This window comes from Peromyscus californicus, unplaced genomic scaffold (genome assembly GCF_007827085.1).
Source record: "Peromyscus californicus insignis strain IS unplaced genomic scaffold, ASM782708v3 Scaffold_20__1_contigs__length_68692818, whole genome shotgun sequence".
NCBI lineage: Eukaryota > Metazoa > Chordata > Mammalia > Rodentia > Cricetidae > Peromyscus > Peromyscus californicus.
This window is the reverse complement of record NW_026294503.1, coordinates 50,286,157-50,308,815: the sequence shown is the minus strand read 5'-3', so window position 1 is coordinate 50,308,815 and position 22,659 is coordinate 50,286,157. Positions and strand designations below refer to the sequence as shown.

Here is a 22,659-nt window from a genome sequence, read left to right as displayed (position 1 = left end):
GGTGGGCACGCAGCGGTTTGCATTCCGGGAAGGACGGGTGAGGTTGCATCTCACTGCACGGTGCTGCTTGCTTCTCCTGAGTCTCTGGGGAAACGTGTCAAATCCTTTACAAAATGAGGTGGTTGTCTGGGTGCCGAATTCCAGCTGTCGTTTCCTGTGTGTGCTTCTCGGGTGTCTAGTCTGTTCGTTCCTTTATTCCTGTCTTCTATGGGAGCTGAAGAGGGCCCTTCCTCTGCAGGTCACTCTTGGGCCCCAAATTCAACTAGGACTTGGCATTGTTCTCAAGGCACCGACCCTCGGGAGGTGACGTAAAGACAGGAACCGCAGGGCACAGAGGGATGAGATTTAGACTCTCAGAACAAGTGCCTGCTGTTCCTCTCCTCGATGCCAGGGCTTATGGAAGGGGTGTACTTGGAAAGAGGAGTAGAGTTTTCCAGATGGAGCCAGAGAGAAGGGGCAGCATGCTAACAGAGGGACATGTGGACACAGTCGAGGTGGACAGTGGAGGTAGAAGGGAGCAATCCTCAGAGCCGATTCCCTAGGCTTGTATTTCTAAGCAGAGGGCAGTGGGGAGCTACGGATGAATGTTGAGCAGGGGGAGTGATGTGGTCAGATTTGGGTGATAGAGGGGGCTGCTTGTATGTGGGATAGTAGGCTAGGGGACACTGCAGTGACTTCTTGCTGCCCCAGTTCACTCTGTGTCCCCTTAAGGTCCCCACAGTTTAGCCTGATGATCTGAGCTCTCTCTCCCGGGTAGGCGGTGAGACTTTGAGGTCCAAGCCTATTGGAGAAACTTGGGAACAAGGAGAGCCCTTGAGGTCTGGTACCAAAGTGACTGCTTTGCCCGTGGTAGTGCCTGGTGGCGTTCCCAACCATCTCGTTTCCCCAGCTTGGTTTCTGAGGATTCTACAGTTACTTTGGGCTAGATTCCCCAGATTCCAGCCCGCTCCCAGCCCCACCCGCCCAGATGCCCTTCCTCAACGCCAGCCTGGGGCGTGTTCACCCCATTGTGTCACGGGAGACCCAGGGGGGGGGGCTCTTGGCCAGATTAGCAGGTAGAGCAGGCGGGCGGGGCACAGAGATTGAGTGTCGCTGAGGTTGTAGCACATGTTGGGGGCTCAGGCCACACGGGGACTGCCCAGCCGCCTGGGGAGTATGGTAGCCTGGAAAAACACAGAGTTCTCAGAGAACTGCCACAGGCAGTGGCCAGAAAAGGGTCCCCATCTTGCCAAAGGTCCAGGGCCTAGCTGTCAGCTTTGAGGTCCCCTGAAGCCCCTCTTCACCACCGCTCCCTTGCTAAGCAGTCCAACTCTGCTTTGTCATCATCATCATCATCATCATCATCATCATTCATCATCATTATTATTATTTAGTTTTTCAAGAAAGGGTTTCTACAAGTAGCCCTGGCTATCCTGGAACTCGCTCTGTAGACCAGGCTGGCCTCGAACTCACAGAGATCTGCCTGCCTCTGCCTCCAGAGTGCTGAGATTAAAGGCGTCTGCCACCACCGCCTGGCTCAGTCTCTTGTCTTAAAGCCTGGAACTTTTTTTTTTTTTTTTTTTTGACAACAAAAGGGTCTCCTGTAGCCCAGACAGACTTCAAACTTTAAGTAGCTGAGAATGATCTTGAACTGATTCTCCTGCCTCCACTTCCAGTGTGCTGAGATTGCAGGCATGAGCCGCCACATCTAGCTTATGTGTTACTGTTTTGAGCCTCAGGCTTTGTACATGGAAGGCCATATCTCCACCAACTGAGCCCAAGCCCTGGCCATTAACCTGAAGACTAGCTCTCTGTTTCCTCTTGATGTTCCTTCTCTGAGTACCTAGAACCAAAAGATCAGTAAAGTGGCTGTGGAAAAACCTTTTAGCAATTCCTCAGGAGGTCAAAGGATCACCAGATGACCCATGAAGTCCATCCCCAAGTGGTAGGTGCCCAAAAGCTTGGAAACTCAGACAGTGACAGGCATGTGCACCTTCATGGCCACTGCTGAGAGGTGGGGCCGGGTGTTCTTCCATGGGGAATGGATCAATAAGTGAGGGCCCGTTGTGCAAATAGAATATTATTCAGCCTTTAAAAGGAACGAGGCACTGATGTATGCTGTGACTCGGATAAACTTTGAAAACATTTCACAGAGTGGAAGGAATCCAGCTCCAAAGACCACACGTCCTGTAAGATTCCACAGACTGTCCGAGCGAGTGAACGAGCAGCAGCCCCGTGGGAACAGAGGCAGATTAGTGGCAGACGGGGGCTGGGGGAGGAGGGGCTGGGAGTGCCTGCTCGTGGGTACAGAGTTTCCTTTTGGGACGTTGAGAAAAGCTTGGAACTTGATAGAGGCGGAGGTTGTACAATACTGTGTGTGTGCTAAAGGCCACGGGGCTGTACATTTTTAAATGGTTAATGTTATGTTATGTGAATTTCCCCTCATTACAAAAACAAACAACTGTGTTGATAATACTCTAAGCTCAGAGTGAACTTGGCAAGAGGCTTCCTCCTTGGGAGTTGCCAGGAGTCATTACAAAGGCAGCCGTAGGCTCTGAGCCCAGTCCAGCACACAGTAGGTGCTCACCTCATTGTCAGATCCTGTCTGTTCCCAGCACACCCACTGCTCTGGAAGTGGAGGGGCTACTATTTCAGGTGTGTCTGTTTGTATGCTGGGGGCAGCAGGTGTCTCTACCCATTCCCTTAATGTGAAACTCTGAAGGCTCAGAGCATCTGCTTAAGGTCACACACAGGTAGGAGCTCGAGGCTGTGTCCTTTGGGCTCAGAAGGAAAAGAGAGGCAAGTCCAGTGGTCTGGGAGTTGGGAGTGCCAAAATCCCAAACACCTGGGGACTGTGCCAAGGCAGTCAGATCTCAGGTGGGACATTGTCTGCTTTGGAGAATGTGTGTGTCTGACTCAGGCCTGGGGACCACGGCTTCTGCAGGTGTGAGCTGGTCTGTGGTTCTGACACTTCCGGGGCTGCGGGGGGGGGGGGGTGCGCTCCATGGAGGGAGATGTTCAGTGCCAGTGGGGAACAGCAGACTGCCTGAGGGGTTCTCAACACCTATCTTCTCTCTGCCTCCACAGAGCATTGTCGTCCGTGGTGGCCCTAGGAGCCAACATCATCTGCAACAAGATTCCTGGCCTGGCCCCACGGCAGCGTGCCATCTGCCAGAGCCGACCCGATGCCATCATTGTGATCGGGGAGGGGGCGCAGATGGGCATCAATGAGTGCCAGCACCAGTTCCGGTTTGGCCGCTGGAACTGCTCCGCCCTGGGCGAGAAGACCGTCTTCGGGCAAGAGCTCCGAGTAGGTAAGGGTGTCTCTGGGCCTGTGGGCTGGGGGGCCAAGAAGTCACCCACCAGCCAACCCAAGTCCCGGTCAGACAGCCCACACAGCCTGTGTGTAAGCATGCTAGCTCTGGGTGTGGGGTGGGGCACAGTGACCCACGTAGACAGGAACCAGAGGCTGGGGAGTCAATGCAGCGGGTGGGCCTGTTCTGTAGTTTCAAGGACCCAGGCCCCTGCTCCACTTTCTGTGGTTGCCATTTGGAAAGCAGGGAGAATGTGTGAGGCTTTGGACATGGGATTAGCACCGCAGCTCACCCAGAGAAGACCATGAGATGCCACCTGCTCCTTGCGGCGGGATTCCAGCAGACAGAGCTGCAGGGGTAGATCTGGGCAGAGCAGGGATGGTCTTCCATTTGAAGATGGTCATCATATTGGGGGTGGTGGTGGTGGTGGCACAGTTCTTAGTGGTGCCTGTCCTTGAAGCATTGCCTGGGCTACCTGGTGCCCATTTTACAGATAAGGAGAATGAGTCCCAGGGAGGACCCCATTCAGGGGTAGGAAGAGGCTTAAAAGGAATTTCCGGAAAATATCTAGATCTGAACCCAGCTGTGTGACCTTGGCTGTGTCTCTCAGGGCTGCTCTGAGCCTTGGTCTCCTCCTCTGCAGTGTGAGCTCTGGAGCCAGTAGTCTGGGTCTCAATGCCTGAAATCAGTAGGTGCTCAATAAATGCTGTGGGCTGCCTGTGGACAGGGACAGTGACTCCGGCTGCCCTGTAGACTATCTCTAGGTCGGATGAGAGAACAGTCTGAGGCTTGCTGGCTCCCTAGCCTTCGGGCCCACGGTGTCCCCCATACCCCAGAGGGCTGCAGCTGCCACAGGACCCAGGCAGGAGCCAGCTCTACAGGGCTGCCAGTGCCAGCATGGGACTGGGGATAGTGTAGGGGAAAACTCCCGGGGGCCCCTTTGTGGTGAGCAGCCTGTGGGTGGCACTTAGTGTAGCCAGGAGCGTGGCACCGCCCCCTCCCTGGGGCTCTGCCACCCAAGTGCAGATCCCTCCCTCCAGGTGCCAGCTGGGGGAACGGTGGGGAGGGCAGTAGTGGGCAGAGGTACCCGCCTTGTGTGGCTTCCCACCCACTTACCCAGGTGCCATGTGTGGAGGCATCTGTGAGCGCCCGACCCCACAGGGAGGAAAGTGATGTTGTAAGGTCATCTGCTGTCACTCAGCCTGCCCGGGAGTATAGACCCAGAATCTGTCACCTCATCTGGCAATCGGGGCAAGCCTCAGGGAAGTGGGGGCTTGAACTTTGGGAACACAAGACACGGGGACAGAGACATGTGACAGCCCTGAGCCTTCCCCAGTATCCCGGGGACGTTCTCTACCCACTGTCCTCTCAGGAGCAATGCTGTCCCCACAGCTGTCCCCTTACCATACCGTGTCGCCTTTGGACGAGCATTATAGTTAGTCCTTGAGAAGTGGCCCTTGGGCCCATCAGCGGCCGGGAGGGGCACAGCTCTGCCCACAGGGAGGAGGCCACCGAGGCGGGGGGCTGCCCGCCCTGCGTGCCCTTCCTGCTCCATGCTCCCTTGGGGACCAGGCTGCAAACATGGCTGTTGTCCAGCAGTTTGTATTTCCCACTCTTTGTGCCGCCTGCTCTTGAGAGGACCCTTCCTGCCTCACATGCTTCTCCTCGGGAGAACCTGGTACTTCATCCTGCCTCCCAGAACATTTCAGAGTCCTTGGAAGGCTCTCTTACACCCCAGCCCACGGCTGTCCGCTTCCGCATAGCTTCTTGTCCGGGTCGTTAAGTGGCCTGTGTTGCTGACTGTCCCCATTCCTTGGCTCCCATCTCGACTCATCAATTCGGGTTCTCTTCTGTCTCTAACTCTTCTCTGCCTTGCCCTAGATAAGGTATGTCCTCTGCCCGAGGCACACATGGATGACTCTCTTCACAGTACCCTGAAAGTTCATTGTCACCCCATGTTCTGAGTCTCACTGACCCACAGACACTTTGGCTCTTCTGCGTGGCATCGGGCTCCCCAAACGTGCTGTGCCTAGCTCCCCTTACCCACCTGACCACCTGGTGGCATTTCCACTCGCCACTCCTCTCTGGCCCTCTTCTGGAAGCTGTGAATGTCTCCTGGCCTCCACAGCCCCAGTTCCTGGGCCAGACAGAAGCCACCCTGTGTCCTTTCCTTTCTGCTCTGTGAGTAGATGTCTAGCCTAGTACACCAATGGCTCTGGGTTCGATTCCCCGGCACCTCCTCAACCAGGGTGCTGCAGTATGGTCCCGTCACCCCCATCTGCAGCTACTGGCCCACCTGGTCTGTATGAGACTGTTTCAAATCCATTGCCAACAACCAGCAATGTTTAATCTTTGCAGTAACTCTCTACTGCCCTAAAGGTAAGGTTAGCTTCCTAGCCCAGAGGCCCTCACCCTGCGTTTCTCCCACCAGAGCCCCAGCCACATTTGGCTTTTCTGGCTGCCCAAGTAAGCCAGACCCCTTCCTGTCTTCGTTTCTCAGCCTGAGAGTCCTCTCCCTCTGCTCTACTTCTTTATAACTCATCTGCCTCCCTCCTGGGGGGCTTTTCCACACCCTCAAGCTGGGTCAGCCTGTGCCTGTCCCTAGCCCTTCCTGCCCTGGGATGGGCAGGCTTTCTGGAGCCCAGCCTGGGTCTTGCTGCCCTGCCTTAGCCTCCTGTAGCTTCCTGTTGCACTCAAGCGGGGCAGCTCTGGCTACAGGCCGAGCTGATGGAGCCGGGGGGCAGGAACCCCAGGGGCTTTGCTTGTATGAGAAGGCTCCCTCTCCATTCTCAGTGGCTGAGCGTCAGGAGCAGCAAGCAGGCTGTACTGTGAGCTGGCCACTTTGAGAGGCTTGCTGGGTGCCTGGACACGCCCGGAAGCCCGGCTTCGAGCTGGCAGGCAGCCGGGGAGCTCTCGTGGGAGCAACCTCTCAAGCAGGGCCAATTAATGATTGTCTCTGAGAGGGGCAATGGTCTGGATGGTGGAACAACCCCCTTTAGGCCTTGCCTGTGACCTTGGGCCAGTCCTAAAACTTAAAGGTTGAAGGGAAACCCCCTTAAGACAGCAAAACCCCTCTGTAAAGTTGCAATCCTTCTCCAACACCTTTGCAGTGTCTTGTATACCCCCATGGACGGGACGCTCAATATTCTCATGATGACCACGACAGTGGCCTTTTGTGGCACACTGAGAGTGCTGGTGGCTTTGTTCTTTTGAGAAGGTTGAGACAGTCTTTAGAGTCCCCCTGCATGGTATTCCATGCTGGACACTCTCTGCTCTCTGGCCTGCCCAATACTGTTCCCACCAGACTCCAGGAAAGGTGGTAGCCCACAGCTCTTCCAACTGGTCTCTTCCATGGATTGAGACTGAACGTGGGGGTGATGCATTTTAAGTACAGCCCAGCTCTGCCCTGAGATGTGGGGCGGGACAGAGGTGAGGTGTGGGGATATCTGTATATTCCAGGAAAGCCTGCTAGAAATTTGGGTTTCCTTGCAAGTGTGGGAGCTGCTAACAGTCACCATAATCAAGCCAGGACTTTCAGCAAAGCCTTCCCCAGAGGAGAGCCCAGGGAGGAGATGGAGAGAACAGAATGTGCCAAGGCCCTGAGGCCAGGAAGCAGAGGGTGGTTTTTTTTTTTTTGAAGGGCAGGTGCTTTGTGGGGCAAGCTGGGGGGTGTGTGTGGGAGAGTTGAGGCTGAAGGGTGCAGAAAGACAGATGGAATGCCATGAGCCCCCTCCCCAAAAGAGCTCAGCGCATCCAGAAGATTCTAAGCATGCATGAACCCCAGTTCCTCCTGAGCCCAGTGCCTCTGACCCACTGAGCTGGCCTGGACTGTGCTTTGCACAGTCCCCAGCTCCAGCCTGCAGAGTTCTGCCCATCATGTGCTGGTCTCAGACATGACCAGGCATAAGGGCCACCCCTAATCTGAGCTCATGTGAGCAGACCACGGCTGACTCCTTCCTGCTGGCTTTATGAGTGAGTTTGTTACAGGGACAGCGTCCCCATAGCCAAGTCCACCAGTGTTGCAGCAGGAGGGCAGCTGAGGCCCTTGGGGAGGGGGCAGATTGGCCCATTTTAGGTCATCTGAGAACGGAGGGCCCTAGGGGAGGGAGGGTGTCTCCTCAGCACATGTACTTGTTGCCCTTCTGGAGCATGGAAGTAGGCCTCTGTGGGGTGGGGAGGTTGTCCCCAGAAGGACACGGACTTCCCTGACTTCCTGAGAGCCGGAGGCCTCTGCTGGCAGATATACTTCCACTGAGTGCACAGTAGTGTAAGACCCAACAGGGCTCAGACCCCAGAAGAAAGCGTCCCGTTATCCTACAGGATATTAGAATGATACTATATGGAAATATTGACTAAATAAAACATCACCCACATTGACATCCCACGTTATTTATACTTTTCCTACTGTGACCATTGGAAAACCTCACAAGATACCCATGGCTTGCTTGAGATTTCTGTTTGGTGACACTGTTCTCAGAAGGAATGGAAGTGACCTGGCTCACCTGGCCAGGGCAAAGGGAACATTTGAACTTACATCTGATGGTCTTTTTCCAGGGCCTTACGAGTCAAGGCAGTGTGAGGGACAGTGGTTGCCATTATCAGCCCATGTGGTGGTTCAGCGTGCTAGCATTGAATACCTGCAGTATGCTAAGCCAGAACTCTGCCTAGGGCATCCCAAGTGAACTTGGGTGGGGGCAGGAAGGACAGGAGGTGGCAGGGCTAGAGGGACCCTAGCCTTGAGGTTTTCAGAGCCCTGGTCTGAGAATCTCATATTACGGTCCATTGAGCCAATACCAGGGTCAGCCAAGGCAGCAAAACAGACATTTCTTAGACCCAGGATCCTGTTTGCCGGCACTCAAGGGACAGTCGGGAACTTGAAAGTCATTTGCTGGTTTGGGATGCTATGGGCCCCAGACTACTGCCTGGACTCCATCCCTGCTTGGAAGCAGCTCACAGATGGTAGGGTTGCTCCCAGAAGACCACTGTCACTGTTACTGAGCTCTGCAGCCTTAAGCAGCTGGGTGTGGTGGCCTGGGCCATCCTTCAGCCCCTCAGAGGCTGGAATTTGCACCTCGTTGTCAGGCCCTGTCAGGAGTATAGTCAGGCAGGCCTGGGAGGGGAGATCTTTCCTGGGCCAGTAGCTTAGCTTACCCAGGTGACCTTGAGTGTATAGCCTCAGGTCCTTGGGGGCCTCAATTTTTCCTCCTGTGTCAGGAGGGGCTGAGGTCCAAACCCTGCTTCTCCCCAGAGCATTGGCTGTTTTTTGTCAGCAGCCCCGAGGGAGGGAGAAATAGAGGGTGGCTAACACTGTCCCAGGGCAGCATGGATGAGAGGCCATGGCTCTCCAAGGGCCGTCTGCCTTCACTCAGGAGCTCCACGGGACCTAAAAGAGACAGAGACCCCTGGACTCCAACCTTACATTCCCTTGTATAGCCAGGTCCTATCCTCTGGGCTCAACGCCCCCGATTGGGGCACTATCTCCAGGGCTGCACAGCAGCATGTGCGGGCCACCCTGGGTCGGAACAAAAGCCTGGGGCGCAGGCAGGCCTGCGTGTTCGGACCTGGCAAGCCTTTCCCTGCTGCTCTCTGTTTATGACAACGGCAGCGAGGAAGCTTACGGTGGATCGGAGACTCTGACTCAGCCAAGCCGGGTGGGGCCGGGTGGGGTGGGAGCCAGAGGGGACAGAGGGACACAGAGAGATAGAGAAGGACAGATAGGCACATGGAAACGCTCGCGTGCATACACACACACACACACACACACACACACACACACACACACACACACCCCCGTATGCGTCGATACAGATACATCTGTATATGCTCACAGATGTATACCACGGACAAACACAGATTCACGGACTTGCTCACAGGTATATACCTACATTCGCATGTCTGCATGCACGCAAAATTAATATACATCTCTGTGCGTGTATACACATGTGTGAGTTCATGCACGCACGTGCGTGCGCACACACATATATACATATGCATACTCCTCACTCACACATGGAGTACACAGCACCTATGCAGGCCCAGGGTCAGACCCTCTCTGAGAGGAGTGATATCTGTAGCACACACAGTATGTCACCCATCTTCTCCTTGGTACTCAGGCCCTGGCACATGTAATGCCTCTTCAGTTCTCTCTATCAGAGGCCTCTTCAGGGGTCGTTAGGTACTACCTCATTTTACTGGGGCAGAAGTAGTCAGGGGTGCAGGGCAGCCTGCTTAACCTGCACCAGGCAGAGCCTGGAGATCCCCGAAGGATCAGAGGTACCTGTATGACGGCCCACCTCACTGTCCCTGTCTCTACCCCATCCCTGCTGTACACAGATGCCCCAGCCTGAGACTCTGCGTGCTAGAGTGCAGGCCTGAGACCCACTGAGGCAGAGTTTACATCTAGACTCTGGTGACGGAGTCCATGCTGGGCTGAGGGGCCAAGCTAGGGCCTGGGCACCCATAAGGGACATACGGGGTACTGCTCTATCTCTCTAGCTTCCCCTTCCCAACTCCTGTGTCCAGTAGCCACTCAGGGCCCTGTCTAGATGAAGGTCCCTCTAATGTAGGCAGTGGAGCTACCCGCAGGTCCAGGGATGCCCTTATTTCTGTGGGTCTCAATTTCTCAATGTGTTGATGAATCCTGTTGGAGACAGCATACTGCCTGCTCAGTTCTAGACTTCTGAGGATCCTGGGGACCTAGTAGGCTGGGTGAAGGAAGGGATCTTGGGTGGGAGATCCCCATCCATGTCTCACTGCCCAGGCCCACTGTCTTATATCCCTGCCCATGGCAGCCTAGGAATTCTTCTGGAAGATTCAGAAGAGTACAGCTCCCTTTTAAAGGAGATTTTAAACGGGACTCATTGCACCCAGGAACACTGAGGCCTAAGAGTGAAAGGCCTGGCCAGGGTCACATAGCACGGACCCGGTGCTTCCTGGGGTTGGTGAGGGGTGGGCACAGCAGGGCTGTCTTCTTGAGACTAAGCCTGTGTGCCAGTTTTCTCCCTTCCTGTCCTCCGACTCCTTAAACTATCCAAGCTAAGGTTCCCTTCGATTCCCTTAGGCTTGATCTCCCCCTTGGCGATGTCCTCCAACATATGAGGCCTTCAGGAATCTTCTGTCCCCTCCCCACTTCCCAGCTGACCCCATTGGCTCGCCCACAGGCACCCTTGCACCTGCCTCTCCTCGATGCCTCCGAATCCCTACAGTTGGCCAGAGGGTTCCCTTCAGCTCAGCTCAGAGCCACACACCCCCCCAAGGCTGCCCTGTCTTCTCAGAAGAAAGCCCTACAACCTTCCTGATTCCCTCCCAGGAGCAACGGTGTGGGGCCCCTGAGAATCGTCACTGCTTTCTTGGGATAAACTCTGGATGTTCGGTTCATTCCTCCTCCGGACTTAAGCACCGATGGTCCACCTGCCGAAGGCACTCACTGTCCCCTGCTCTCTTTTCTACCATTTAGGACTCGCCTTCAGCATCATTTCTAGCCTGGCTCTCCTAGTCCCCCCCCCCACTGCCCTCCCGCTGACCCCTGCACAGTCTGACTGCTGCCCTCTGCCTCAGCAGCCAGGAGCCTTGCCTAACCTGTCTGCCCTGGGACAGCATCCCCCGCCACCATGCTGGCCTGTCCTGTGGCTGGCCTTCTGAAAAGCTTTGCCAGAGGGGGGTGCCCATGTGGATGTCTCCCCAGGGCTCTGGGCAGTCTAGCCGGGAGCAGGGCTGCATTTGGTGGTGTGGGACACACAGACTGCAACGTAGTATATGATGGAGAGAGTGAGATGTTGGGTTGACATAGGTGTATGGGGTCCCGGGCAGGAGGCAGAGGGTGCAAGCTTTCCAGTTTGGCACTTAGGCCGCAGGGGCATGGAGAACTCAGAGTTCCCAGGTCAGACTCCAGGCTCATCCGCTGTGTGCCCTCAGGCTACTCACTGGCTTCTTCTTTGCTCCATGTCTTAATGGAGAGCTGAGGACCTCGTTGAGGCTGATGGAGCCCTGTGAGGACTCAGACTGAGTAGGACCAGGTGTGTGGAACCCTTCAGACCATCAGATGCTGTCCTTCTGTAGCAGGCTGCAGCCATACAGCTCCATGGGTGGTACTGCAGGTCTGGGGTCCCCACAGTGCCATGCCAATATCAACCTTAGACATTTTCTCAGCCCCAGAAGAAACTCTGTGTCTTGAGTTAACTATTCCCAGTTCACTTCCGCTCTAGGGACTGGCTAGCTGTAGGCATTCTGTAAACAGGCACCTGCAGTGTGGGGGCCTTTGTGTGTGGCTTCATTCACTTCATACGTTTTCAAGGCCCAAGACTTTGTGCTAGTGTTGCTTATCTTTGAAGACTGAATAATCGTCTTTTATATGGAGACTGCATTTTCTTCTTTTTTTTAAAAAAAAAGTGTGTATGTGTGTGTGTGTGTGTGTGTGAATGAATGCACGTGCCCAGGAAGGCCAGACATGTCAGATACCCTGGCACTGGAGTTACAGGCAGTTGTACCACCTAACATGGGTGCTGGGAAATGAACTTGGGTCCTCTGCAAGAGCAGTAAGGGCTCTTAACCTCTGAGCCACCTCTCCAGCCCCAGTAGACTGCATTTTCTTCGCCATTGATGCCTGCTTGGGCTGTTTCCACTGTGAGCCACTCAGTGCGTTTGTGTGTGGGATTCTGTGGGTGTGACTTCATTTCTTAGCTGTGCAGTTGCTGCGTCAGGGTAGCTCAACCATTACATGTCCAAGGACCTGCCAGACTTTTCCATGGTGGCTTCCCATTTCACATCCCCCGTGGCTATGTTGAGGAATCTGAGGCTTCAGGCCCTCACCAGCATGTGACATTAGTGGTCTTTGATTTCAGCCACCCTGGTGGGTATGAGCTGCATCTCACTGTGATTTAGATTTGCTAAGGACACTAAGAATCTTTTCATGTGTTTATTGGGCATTTTCATACTCTTTTTGAGAAATGTCTCTTTGTACACACACTTACCTCTCTGCTCCTTTTTTTTTTTTCAATCCTGGGAATGAAACTTGGGTCCTCCTGCATGCTAGATAAACACTGGGCCATGCTCATACCCCTCCTTTGCCCATTTTTAATTGGTTGCCTGCTTTTTTTTTTTTATTATTAATGACTTGAAGATGTTTTTAAAAAGGAGGGAGCAAGGTTGGTAGAAGAAGGTGAGTGGGGCTGCCTTGGTCCTGAATGTAGGTCACACAGGCACCCACCTTCATGTGCACTCCCAGGTGCTGAGTTCAAACAGAAGCTCATGCATACAAAATACATGTGTGTGGACACGTGATGCACACACACCACATGGGGTTGCTCAAGCATGTGCATACCACAAAGAACCTGTGTGTGTAACATATGTGAGTATGGGGCTTAGGCAAGCCTGTCTGGGGGACTGTGTGTGATCACAGGGACACAGAAAGGCTGTGATACTGGGCCAGCATCACCCAAGTAGCCAATTTTAGGATCTGGATTTCTTGAGGACTCTAGGCTCTGGGTAACTCCAGACCTTTGACCTCTGACCTCAGTGACTTCCACCTGTGAGCCCTGGGACTGCCATATCCTGAGCTGCTTATATGGTATGCCATCCTTCTCTGGGCCTCGCTTGGTCTCCTTGCTTAAGGTATGTTACTGGAAAGTCCTCAAGGCCCTTCCCAGAACTGATTTCCTGATCCCCAGCTCCTCTTCTGAGAGACAGCCAAGGGCTTTTGTAGCCCGGCCTCCCCAGTGTAGCTCATGGGGTCACTGTGAGCTCAATTCTGGCTTTTATAGCATTCTAAAAATAGCGTGTGGCCCATGTAGATGCCAGGAAGTGGCAGGTAGCTTGACTGATAGGTCTGGGGGGTAGGCTTAGCCCCGGCTCTGCCCCGAGGCAGGGGGCCCTGTCCTGCCTCTGCCCTGGGCAGCCAGCCCACTGTCTCTGCCTAGTGGTGTTCTCTGGGGGTCAGTGTGAGAGGACTGTAGGCCGTCAAGACCCAGTTCTAGTCTGACACTGGAGGCATGGAGCAAGCAGGGGCTGTATCTTTTGTCCTTCGAGCCCAGCCTGGGCTAGCTGGGTGGGGAGCCCATGTGCTTGGTGAGGGCTAGAGTTTGCATACCTAACTCTGGGCAGTCCCCCTGTGGCTGGGCCAGCCTCTGCTCTGCAGCTGTGGTCGACCGGTAGGGTAGGGGTCTCAGAAGCTGATGCCTTGACAAGCCTAGGTTTACTTCGGATGGAGACGGTGGAGACTGCTGGGCAGTGCTCTAAGTGCCAGGCCTGGAGGAGGGTACACCCAGCCAGCTTTACTGAACCCTGAGAAGTGTCTGGCCGTACTGTGGTTCCTCTACCCTCAACCCTCTTCTTCCTCATAGTGATGGGGGCAGTGTCGTTGGCTCTGTTTGCTCCTGGAGCTGACTCCAGACAGAGGGGAACATTTTAGTCCCGCACGCTAGTAGGGACACAAGCTTCTAGAGGGGTTATAGTTTGCTAACCCCACCCCCACCCCCACCCTGCCAGTGTTCATCTGCCTCCCCTACTCCAAGCCTTTCTGATTTCCCCTTTATTGGCCAGGGCCCCTCCGCTAATGGTGCTTCCTTTGATGTAACCAAACACCGTGGACAGGGGGCTCTGTATCAGCTTGGTCCCTCAAGGACCATCAAGACTCAGAAAACCATCCAGGGACCCTGAGAGGCCAGGAATAAAGGGTGGCCACTGTAAACCCTACTTAACCATCTCTGGTGTTTTCCAGGGAGACTGGAGGCTCCAGTGCTTACGGGTGCAGAGCTGTGTAGGAATAGTTTCAGATCCCAAAGGGCTCCTAGGTCTCCGTGAGCCAAGTATCCTCTCAGGACAGCTGGCGTCTGTACAACAGCTCGTGCATGATGTCATCATCCACTCCATCCTTCTCCCTGCCATAACAATCACCTGAAACAGCCTGAGCCCAGGCAGCAACCACTGTCTGGAGCAAATAGTTTACCACTAGGAGGCTCAGTTTTCCCATCTGAGAAATGTGTTCGATTAAAATGACCCATCCTTGGGGTTGTTGGCAAGATAAGATTAAATGAAGTGCCCAGATCCACCCGTGTCTGAGGATTTGGGAGAGGGCCTTGGTTGTGGGATGTGTGAGAAAACTGACCCTGCTGTTGCCCAGAGGAAGCTGTCCCTGCCTCCAGGATACGCTCTGGAACAGGGATAGTCCCAGCTGCATCCAGAGCCTGTGACATGGGGACACTGGGAGTCACTAAAGGCAGAGTTTGCCACTGCCTGCCAGGCAGGAGACAGAGAGCTGGGGGTTCCTTTCTTCACAAATAGGTCTTCTGCACTAAGGTGACTAGACTTATCCACAGATGGGCCACCATTCACCCTGGCCATGTTGGGCTGCAGCTCATGGTGGGGAGAGGGTAACTGTCAGGCCTTGGAGAGTGGGGACTAGGCCAGGACACTGGAAGTCATCTCAGAGATCTTGGGCGCCGCGGATGGTTGTTGAACTAGGTCCTTGAGCCCAGGCTGTCTGCATCTGAAAAGGATGGGCCTCTTCTGAGTCAGTTCTCACTTGTCCTGTCCTGGAGGAATCAGGCTAGGGCCCTGGGCAGCCCCAGCCAAGGCCCCAGGAGGGACGGGGAAGCCTAGAGTCACCCCTCCCTCCCTACTCAACACCTGGGCATGTCACAGCCTGGGGCGAGTTGCCAAGCCCACTGAGCCAGCACCCAGGGCTTGTTCAAGACTCGAAAGCGAACATATCACAGCATGCTAGTTGCAGGGACCCTCAGCCCGCGCCAGCCCCTCTTGCTTGACCTCACATGGCTTGTTCTCCACAAACTACCACTGGCCTCTTGTCATGTCCCCCCCCCCCCCATCTCCATGGCAACAGACGGAGGGCTTGGCTCATTAAAACCAAATAAAAAACGGCCCTAGCAGGAGTGGCAGCCTGATGAGTAACTGCTGAGTAACTGAGTCAGAGCAAGTGTGGGCATACGTAGGTGAGAGCTGAGGCCCAAAGCGGGACCCATGCGGGACGCCTTGGGTCATCCTGAAACACACCTGCCAGCCAGGGCACCTGCCTGCCTGCCTGGGGCTTCAAGATGGGTTTTCTGATTGGACTGGAAGAAGTTGAACATCCCTGGTGGTTGCCTGGGCCTGGGTGGTGGTGGTGGTGGTGGTGGTGGTGGTGGTGGTGGTGGTGGTGGTGGTGGTGGTGGTGGTGGATGACACCCACCACTGTCTACCCCTATTGCAAAATTGCACAATGGTTTGAATTTTCTAGGCCCCTGCATTGGAGGTCAGCTCAGCCTCCACAGGGCCCCCATCCTGGGGTCAGTGGCTGTTTAGCCCCCCCGTACCCCAAGACCCACCCTGGACTGGCCACCTCCATCATCCCTCAACAGTTGGTCAGCTGACTTTGCCAGGCCTGATTGGAGGGGAAAGGGAACCTCCAGCTTTCCTTAGGGTTTGGGTGATCTAATTTAGACCCGGGGACATAGATTCCTGCACTTTCCAGCTTCTGCTGTGTCTGGAACTCCTGGGCAGCCTCTACCAGTGCAGGGACAGGGCAGCCCTGGGGCCTCTGAGAACAACACTAACTATACAGGACTGGGCAGAGTCCATTGCGCTTAGGGGTTATCTCTTATCTCTCGTATCTCATGTCATAATCGGAGCCCAGAGCCCACAGACCCTGGGACTGTGTTCTGACCAGAGAGGGGAGGCTGGAGGTGAGGGCAGCCCAGCAGGGCAGCAGGGTGAAGTGGAGACGGCTGTAGGCCCGAGACATTGTCTTCACCCTGTCCTCACCTTGAGGGAAGAGGGTCCCCCAGTGAGCTCCTCTTGGGAAGGAAGATGCCCTCATGTACACCCCCAGCTGGTTGGTGGGTAGGTAGGGAGGCTTAAGCCAGGCATAGAGTTGGTTCTTGGTGTGGTTTTTGGATCTGATTTGACTCAGAACCATTATTTTGTAGCAGTGGGTCACAGCAGACATAGCCTCCAGTAGCAGGGCCTGCAGCCAGGTACCAGGGACAGGCTGGGACAGGCAGGTGCTGGCATGGGGCCTTGCTAAGGCTGGGTCTTGGGCTTTCCACCACCCTAGCCATACTTGACCCTTGACCCTGCTGTCTGTAGATGAGATGGGAGGGAGCCATCCCTCACTGGAGCTTACCCTAGGTTCCTGAGGTGGCCTTCCTAAGCCTGCTGGGCACCCACACACCGCCATGAGCTGGAATCCTGAAGGAAATGGAGAGTGGGTGAACAGGGAGGGACCTGAGAAAAATGAGTCCAAGATGGAAGGCTTGCACAGCCCAGCCTGGGGCTATGGTAGATAAAGAAGAAAACAGGGCAGGCCTTGCCCACTTGAGGAGCTTTTGGACCTACAAGAATTCAGGGAGCCCTTATAGGGCTGACCTTGTCGAAAGGGTCCCCATCTGAGCAGTGGGGATATCATCCTGAGAAGGCTGCCTGAAGGAGAAGGCATTAGAGCCAGGCCTCAAGAGAAGAAGGGAATCTTACCCCAAAGACCAGTAAATCTACAGGAGGTGTGAGCCACACCCAGAAGTCTTGAGTCATCATCCCTGACAGAGGATGGGGAGAGAACTGGGGAAGCCAAGCAGGTATTAGCAGGGGTGGGGGGTGGGGTGCCTTCCCTTCTCAGTTTTTTTTTTTTTTTTTTTCGAGACAGGGTTTCTCTGTGTAGCTTTGGAGCCTGTCCTGGATCTCACTCTGTAGACCAGGCTGGCCTCGAACTCACAGAGATCTACCTGCTTCTGCCTCTCGAGTGCTGGGATTAAAGGTGTGTGCCACCACTACCCGGCCTCCCTTCTCAGTTCTGTCAGCCATCGGCTTAGCTCTGCAGCAGAGAACCAGTGAAGATGTTAGGGTAGGGGGGTGCCCTGCCTAGACTACCCCTGCGTGGTGGCTAATGATGCGTGGCTGCTGCCCAGAGGTTGGAAGGAGAGGGAGACCCGGGAGGCCAAGGCCTGAAATGGACTGAAGATGAGCAGAGGTAGGCCCTGAGCTCTGTGGAGTTATGACTACAGAGACTCTGTACTTCCCCATGGCCCAGAATACTGCCTTCTGCCCAGAACACAAATGGCCTGTCCCTTGGGAATAGGGAGACAGAAAATGACAGTGGTGTGTGCTGGTGGGTCACTGAAGACACAAATACCATTCAGATGCCCGTATCGCCTCCCTTCAGGGTGGGGTTCATCAGCCCCAGTTTAGTGAGTTGCAAGTTCAGAGAAGGCAGGTACTGAGCCCAGGGTCACACAGTAGATGGACTACATCCCCCGTGACCACCTGGCTCAGAAGTTTAGGGCCTCATCACCCACACCCGTTGTCTCTCTCCCCAGGGAGTCGCGAGGCTGCCTTCACATACGCCATCACCGCGGCAGGCGTGGCACATGCTGTCACCGCTGCCTGCAGCCAGGGCAACCTGAGCAACTGCGGCTGTGACCGGGAGAAGCAAGGCTACTACAACCAGGCGGAAGGCTGGAAGTGGGGAGGCTGCTCGGCGGATGTGCGCTACGGCATTGACTTCTCCCGACGCTTCGTGGATGCTCGTGAGATCAAAAAGAATGCCCGGCGTCTCATGAACCTCCACAACAATGAGGCAGGCAGAAAGGTAACACTCGGGCATGGCGGGCTTAGTGGGCGTGGCGGGTATGGGGGCATGATACCTGCCTACAGAGGTACTTGCACTGAGTCCTCTTAGTGTTACTTCTGAATTTCTCTGCAACCCCAGGCAATCTCCCTGTCCCATCTGCAGGTGTGACACCTAGCATTTGGACATGTGGGACCCGTTTCTATGTAAAGCATGAACTGGGCCTGGCTGGGGACCTGCAGATGGTCTAAGGCCCCTAGGCCATCATAGCCCGCATCCCTGGATCTAGAGGCTAATCAATCAAAGAAATAAACAAACTCCAAACCAAAAAAACAAACAGAAAAACCCAGACAGCTGAGGCCAGAGGAAGAAGGGAGATTACTGTCTCCGGATGGGCAGGTAGCGTCAGCTGTGGACTCAGGTGGAATAGTCAGGGTTTGCACATGGGTGGAATGGTGTGAGGGCAGGAATGGAGGACAACCAGGTCAGGACACACTAGGGAAGAAGTCAGAGTGAGCCCGGCTGCCGCAGGGAGATGAGGGCCCCAGATACTGCGCTAGGAGGAGCGGCTGCCACGGCGGCAAGATGGCCCGAGATAGGGCAGCCAGCCGAGCAGAACATGGACTGGATCTGGCTCCTCAGCTCCAGGGGCTGCACCCATGCCTGCAGGGCCTGGGGGCTTCTTGGATGAACTGGCCTTTCCAGGCAAAGAAGAGTCTCCACCTCCGAGAATGTGGCCGAGACCGGTATCTCATTCATTTATCCAGTTAGCACTCCGTCCTTTTCCTGTGCTAAGCAGCAGAGAGGAATCCAACGGCTAGAGTGTCTGGGATCACCTAAGGGTATAAAGGACCTAGGCGTTCAGGGGGAGGCACAGGAGCTTCCTGGAGGAGGTGGCGGCTTAGGAGTGGGGTCTTGAAGGACATTCAGGGGAAAGGCAAGGCTGATCCTGGGGGAAGGCTGCAAGGAGTTCCAGCCAATGGGAGCAGGATGGGTGGATGAGTCAGGCCCAAGGAAGCAGGAGCTGGCATAGAAACAGGATGAGGGTTGACTTTGATGTGGGGTGTCCCCCCGCGGGGGCTGTTAGATTATGGTGACACACAGATGAGGGAAGAGTGGCCCTGTGGCCTCCAGTGCGCTCACAGAGAGCCACACATCTCCAGATAAAGGCTGGTTCATAGCACGTGATTAAAGCTCTCCGCCAGGGAGGCTGAAGAGGGGGCCTCTCACATGGAGGACAGGCAAGGCTGGACCCTCGTCGGAGCCCCTTGAGTCTCTTCAGTGGCTTGTTTCTGAGCAGGTATTTTTTCTCCTGGAAGGAAGATTTCACTGTCCCCCATTTGCAGATTAGGACAGTGAGCCCCAGGGCGAGCTGCTACAGAGCTGGCCAAGCGGCCCCTCAGGCCTGAGCTCTGGTCTGTTCATGGGGACAAGGATTCCAGGCAAAGGGCTATCTGAGGACCAGCTACAATTATCTCCAGTTCTGGTCTGGGATTGATCTGGTAAAGAGGTGCAAGGGGATAAGGCAGGAATGGACCCTGGAGATAAGGGAAGACAGAGGCTGGTAGTGGGACTAGGGACCAAAATGAAGGATAAGGGGTGAGTCCTGTCAGCAGTTGGCTGAGGAGACAAGGGCATACGAACAGCCCAGACACCATACTAGGGCTTGGAAGGAAATCAGTGTCATGAACCAAGATGGAGAGCAGGCCGTGGGAGAGCAGGATAGGTGGAGGCTGGTTAGGAACAGGGAGGCCATAGGAAAAGGGTGTTAGAGGATCAGCGGTACCCAGGCATGGGCAGCACAATTCACTGAGGCTGAGATGGATTGTGAGTTTTAGGCTCGCCTGAGCTACATAACAAGATCCTGTCTCAAAAAGAGAAAGAGCCAGATGTGGTAGGATATGTTTTTAATCTCAAGAGGCAGAAGCAGGTAGATCTCCAGTAGTTTGAGGCCAGCCTGGTCTACACAGTAAGTTCCAGGCCAGCTAAGACTACATAGCAAGACACTGCCTCCCCTCACTCTCTAATAGAAATAGTGATTAGTGTCACAGTGCCCGTACCACCTCTGTCCTCAATTGTGTAGGAATTGACCCCATCCTTCTGCTGAGCCTTAGTCTTCCCATTGGCACAATGGGTGCTGGATACTTTGCCAGACTCCTCTGCTCCCCCTCTAGTGGCCCCGTCCCCTGAAACTGCCAGCACACTTTGGCCTGGAACCCCCGAAAGCCAGCTGGTGGCTACAAGTGAGCCTTTTCTTTTCTTTTCTTTCTTTCTTTCTTTCTTTTTTTTTTTTTTTTTTTTTTTTTGGTTTTTCGAGACAGGGTTTCTCTGTGTAGCTTTGTGCCTGTCCTGGAACTCACTCTGTAGACCAGGCTGGCCTCGAACTCACAGAGATCCGCCTGGCTCTGCCTCCCGAGTGCTGGGATTAAAGGCGTGCGCCACCACCGCCCGACTGAGCCTTTTCTTCCAAGCAGCTTGGTGCTAGTGTGGGGCTGAGGGTCTGGGTTATCACACTGCTCCAATGCAGGGTCTGAACCTACCCTCGGGCATCAGACAGATGTCTCGGAGCACCCCAGACTCACAGTATAAACGGGACAGACACATGTTCTCCCACGCTTCTCGCACTGAAAGCTGGCATCAAGGTGTGGTGGGGCCATGCCCTCTCCAAAGGCTCTGGGAGGTAGAGTATGGGGCAGAGTCCTGTTTACCTTGACTGGTTTCTAGAGGTCCCAGCATTTGTTGGCTTGTGACTGTGTGTTGTTCCAGCCTCTGCTGCTGACTGTGTGGCCTCTGTGAGGCTGTTCTCTCTCTCTCTCTCTCTCTCTCTCTCTCTCTCTCTCTCTCTCTCTCTCTCTCTCTCTCTCCCCTCCCCCCCCCCCCCCGAGACAGGGTTTCTCTGTGCAGTTTTGGTGCCTGTCCTGGATCTCACTCTGTAGACCAGGCTGGCCTCGAACTCACAGAGATCCACCTGCCTCTGCCTCCCAAGTGCTGGGATTAAAGGTGTGCACCACCACCCGGCTCTGTTGTCTCTTCTGTCTCATAGAAGGACACTCACTGCTTTGTGGGCCACCCTATTCCAGTTCCATTTCACTTTCATCTGGTCCCATTGATATCACTTCTAAGATTTCCTGTGATAGGTGGCCTGGGCAGCAGCCTCCAACCATCTCACTCCCCATTCTCCTCAGGCTGCATGGACTCAGACAGGGATTGGGATTCTGGATGGGCTGGGGTGTGATGGGCTGAGCTCAGAGCCCAGCCCACCATGGTCCCCAAGCCAGCCCTGCTTCTCTTCCCCAGACACCTCATGGGCTGTGCTGGTCACTAGAGAGAGGTGCCCTCTGGTGTCTGGGCAGAAAGAGACTGTTCCCAAAGAATACTCAGATGTGAAGGAGCCAGGTCAACAGTTTTGCCCCTTTATGGTCCCGACCAGAGCATGGAGCAAGGACAATCGGCAGATGGAGTAGATGCCTGAGAAGGCGGGATCTGTGGTTTTTTTCTTTCCTCTGTTCAGACATGATGATGGCCAGGGCTGTTCCTGTGGGAGGGTCAGGCGCTGTGCTCAGGACAGCACTGGGGTCCTTCCATTGATACTCACCAGGCTGGAAGCTGTTGCTGGGAGCTGGGGGGACAGCACCCTATCAGCTGGTCACAGGCCGTGTCCTAACCAAGGGTTCTCGACAGTGGTGCCGGGTGAGCTTATTAGACTCATTAGCTTATTAGCCCCACAGTACAGTTCTGGGAGGAAAATCCATACCAATCCCAGAGTGTGGCTGCTGCTCTGAGGCCAGCAAGACCCACAGCCATCCCTGGGCCCGGAGTCACAAAGAACAGCAGGCAAAGGCCATGCCCCTACAGTTCCAAGATCCCTGGAGAGGCCGGGCCACCCCAGGCTCAGGAAACTAAGTGCATGAGAGCTCCAGGGACAGCCTGTCTCCAAGACCTCAGCTGCTCCCAGGCTGAATGCGAGGCACCTTCCCCACCCAGGGCTGCCCCGCTGGGATAGAGGGATGCTAGACACCCCTGGGCTATCCAACCTTCTAGAGGACTTTGGCCCCAGCCTCATGACTCCCCTAGCCTGGTCAAAAAGAGTGCTACTCCAAGGCCCTGGATCCTCCATGTGTTGGAGGGAACCAGGACCGGGGGAGCAGTCAGCCTCAGGCAGGAGACCCTTTCTGCAACCTCCAGGTGTCTCCTGAGCGCCGGGGCTGCTCGCTCTCCGGGTCCCAAGCTCCTGCCTGTCCCTGGCGCCACTGCCGCTGTCGCTCTGATGGCGAGGGCTCTGGAGAATTACACGGCACATTCTTGAATCCTGTGATCACTTCCCGGCGAGGCTCCAGCTCAGGGGACCCAGCCAAGCGAGGATTCGGCCCCTCACTCGGCAAACACCTGCCCGATCAACTTCATCTGCCCTTGTCACCACCGGCAGGGCTCTGCAGGACCTGATGTCCTCAGGCAGGCGGCTAGAGGAGAACAGCAGACTACAGGTCTTTGAGGAGGCTCAGGAGCTGCTATGGCCTGGGCAAGGGGTGTCCGGCAGGCCGCAGTGACGGGCCACAGTGGTAGCTGACTACTGGCCGGCATGGCCCCAACCTGGACCCCTACTGGTCTCAGCCGCTGGAGGAGAGTTGTCAGCCAGGCCCTGAGTGACCTGTTGCTCCTACCTGGGACCTGGGAGGGCCATTTTAGCTAACTGGTGGGCAGGTGGCCATGGCAGGGCACTTATCAGGATTGATGAAGACTAGTAGAAGGGACCAGAGGCAAACAGAGCTGAACCAGGGGCAGGAGAGTCACCGGGATGGACAAGGGATGGGGGAA

The 22,659-nt window shown here is 55.2% G+C and overlaps 1 protein-coding gene across 5 annotated transcripts in view; it reads left to right on the top strand.

Moving 5' to 3' along the window:
* Wnt7b (Wnt family member 7B) overlaps nucleotides 1–22,659 on the top strand; it is a 47,873-nt gene that overhangs the window by 19,855 nt on the left and 5,359 nt on the right. For all 5 annotated transcript variants that reach the window (XM_052748556.1, XM_052748555.1, XM_052748557.1 and 2 more), the window contains exons 2-3: nucleotides 3,067–3,293; nucleotides 17,594–17,865. In XM_052748556.1, coding sequence (XP_052604516.1) covers nucleotides 3,067–3,293; nucleotides 17,594–17,865 — 499 coding nt within the window. The remainder of the gene's footprint in view (nucleotides 1–3,066; nucleotides 3,294–17,593; nucleotides 17,866–22,659) is intronic.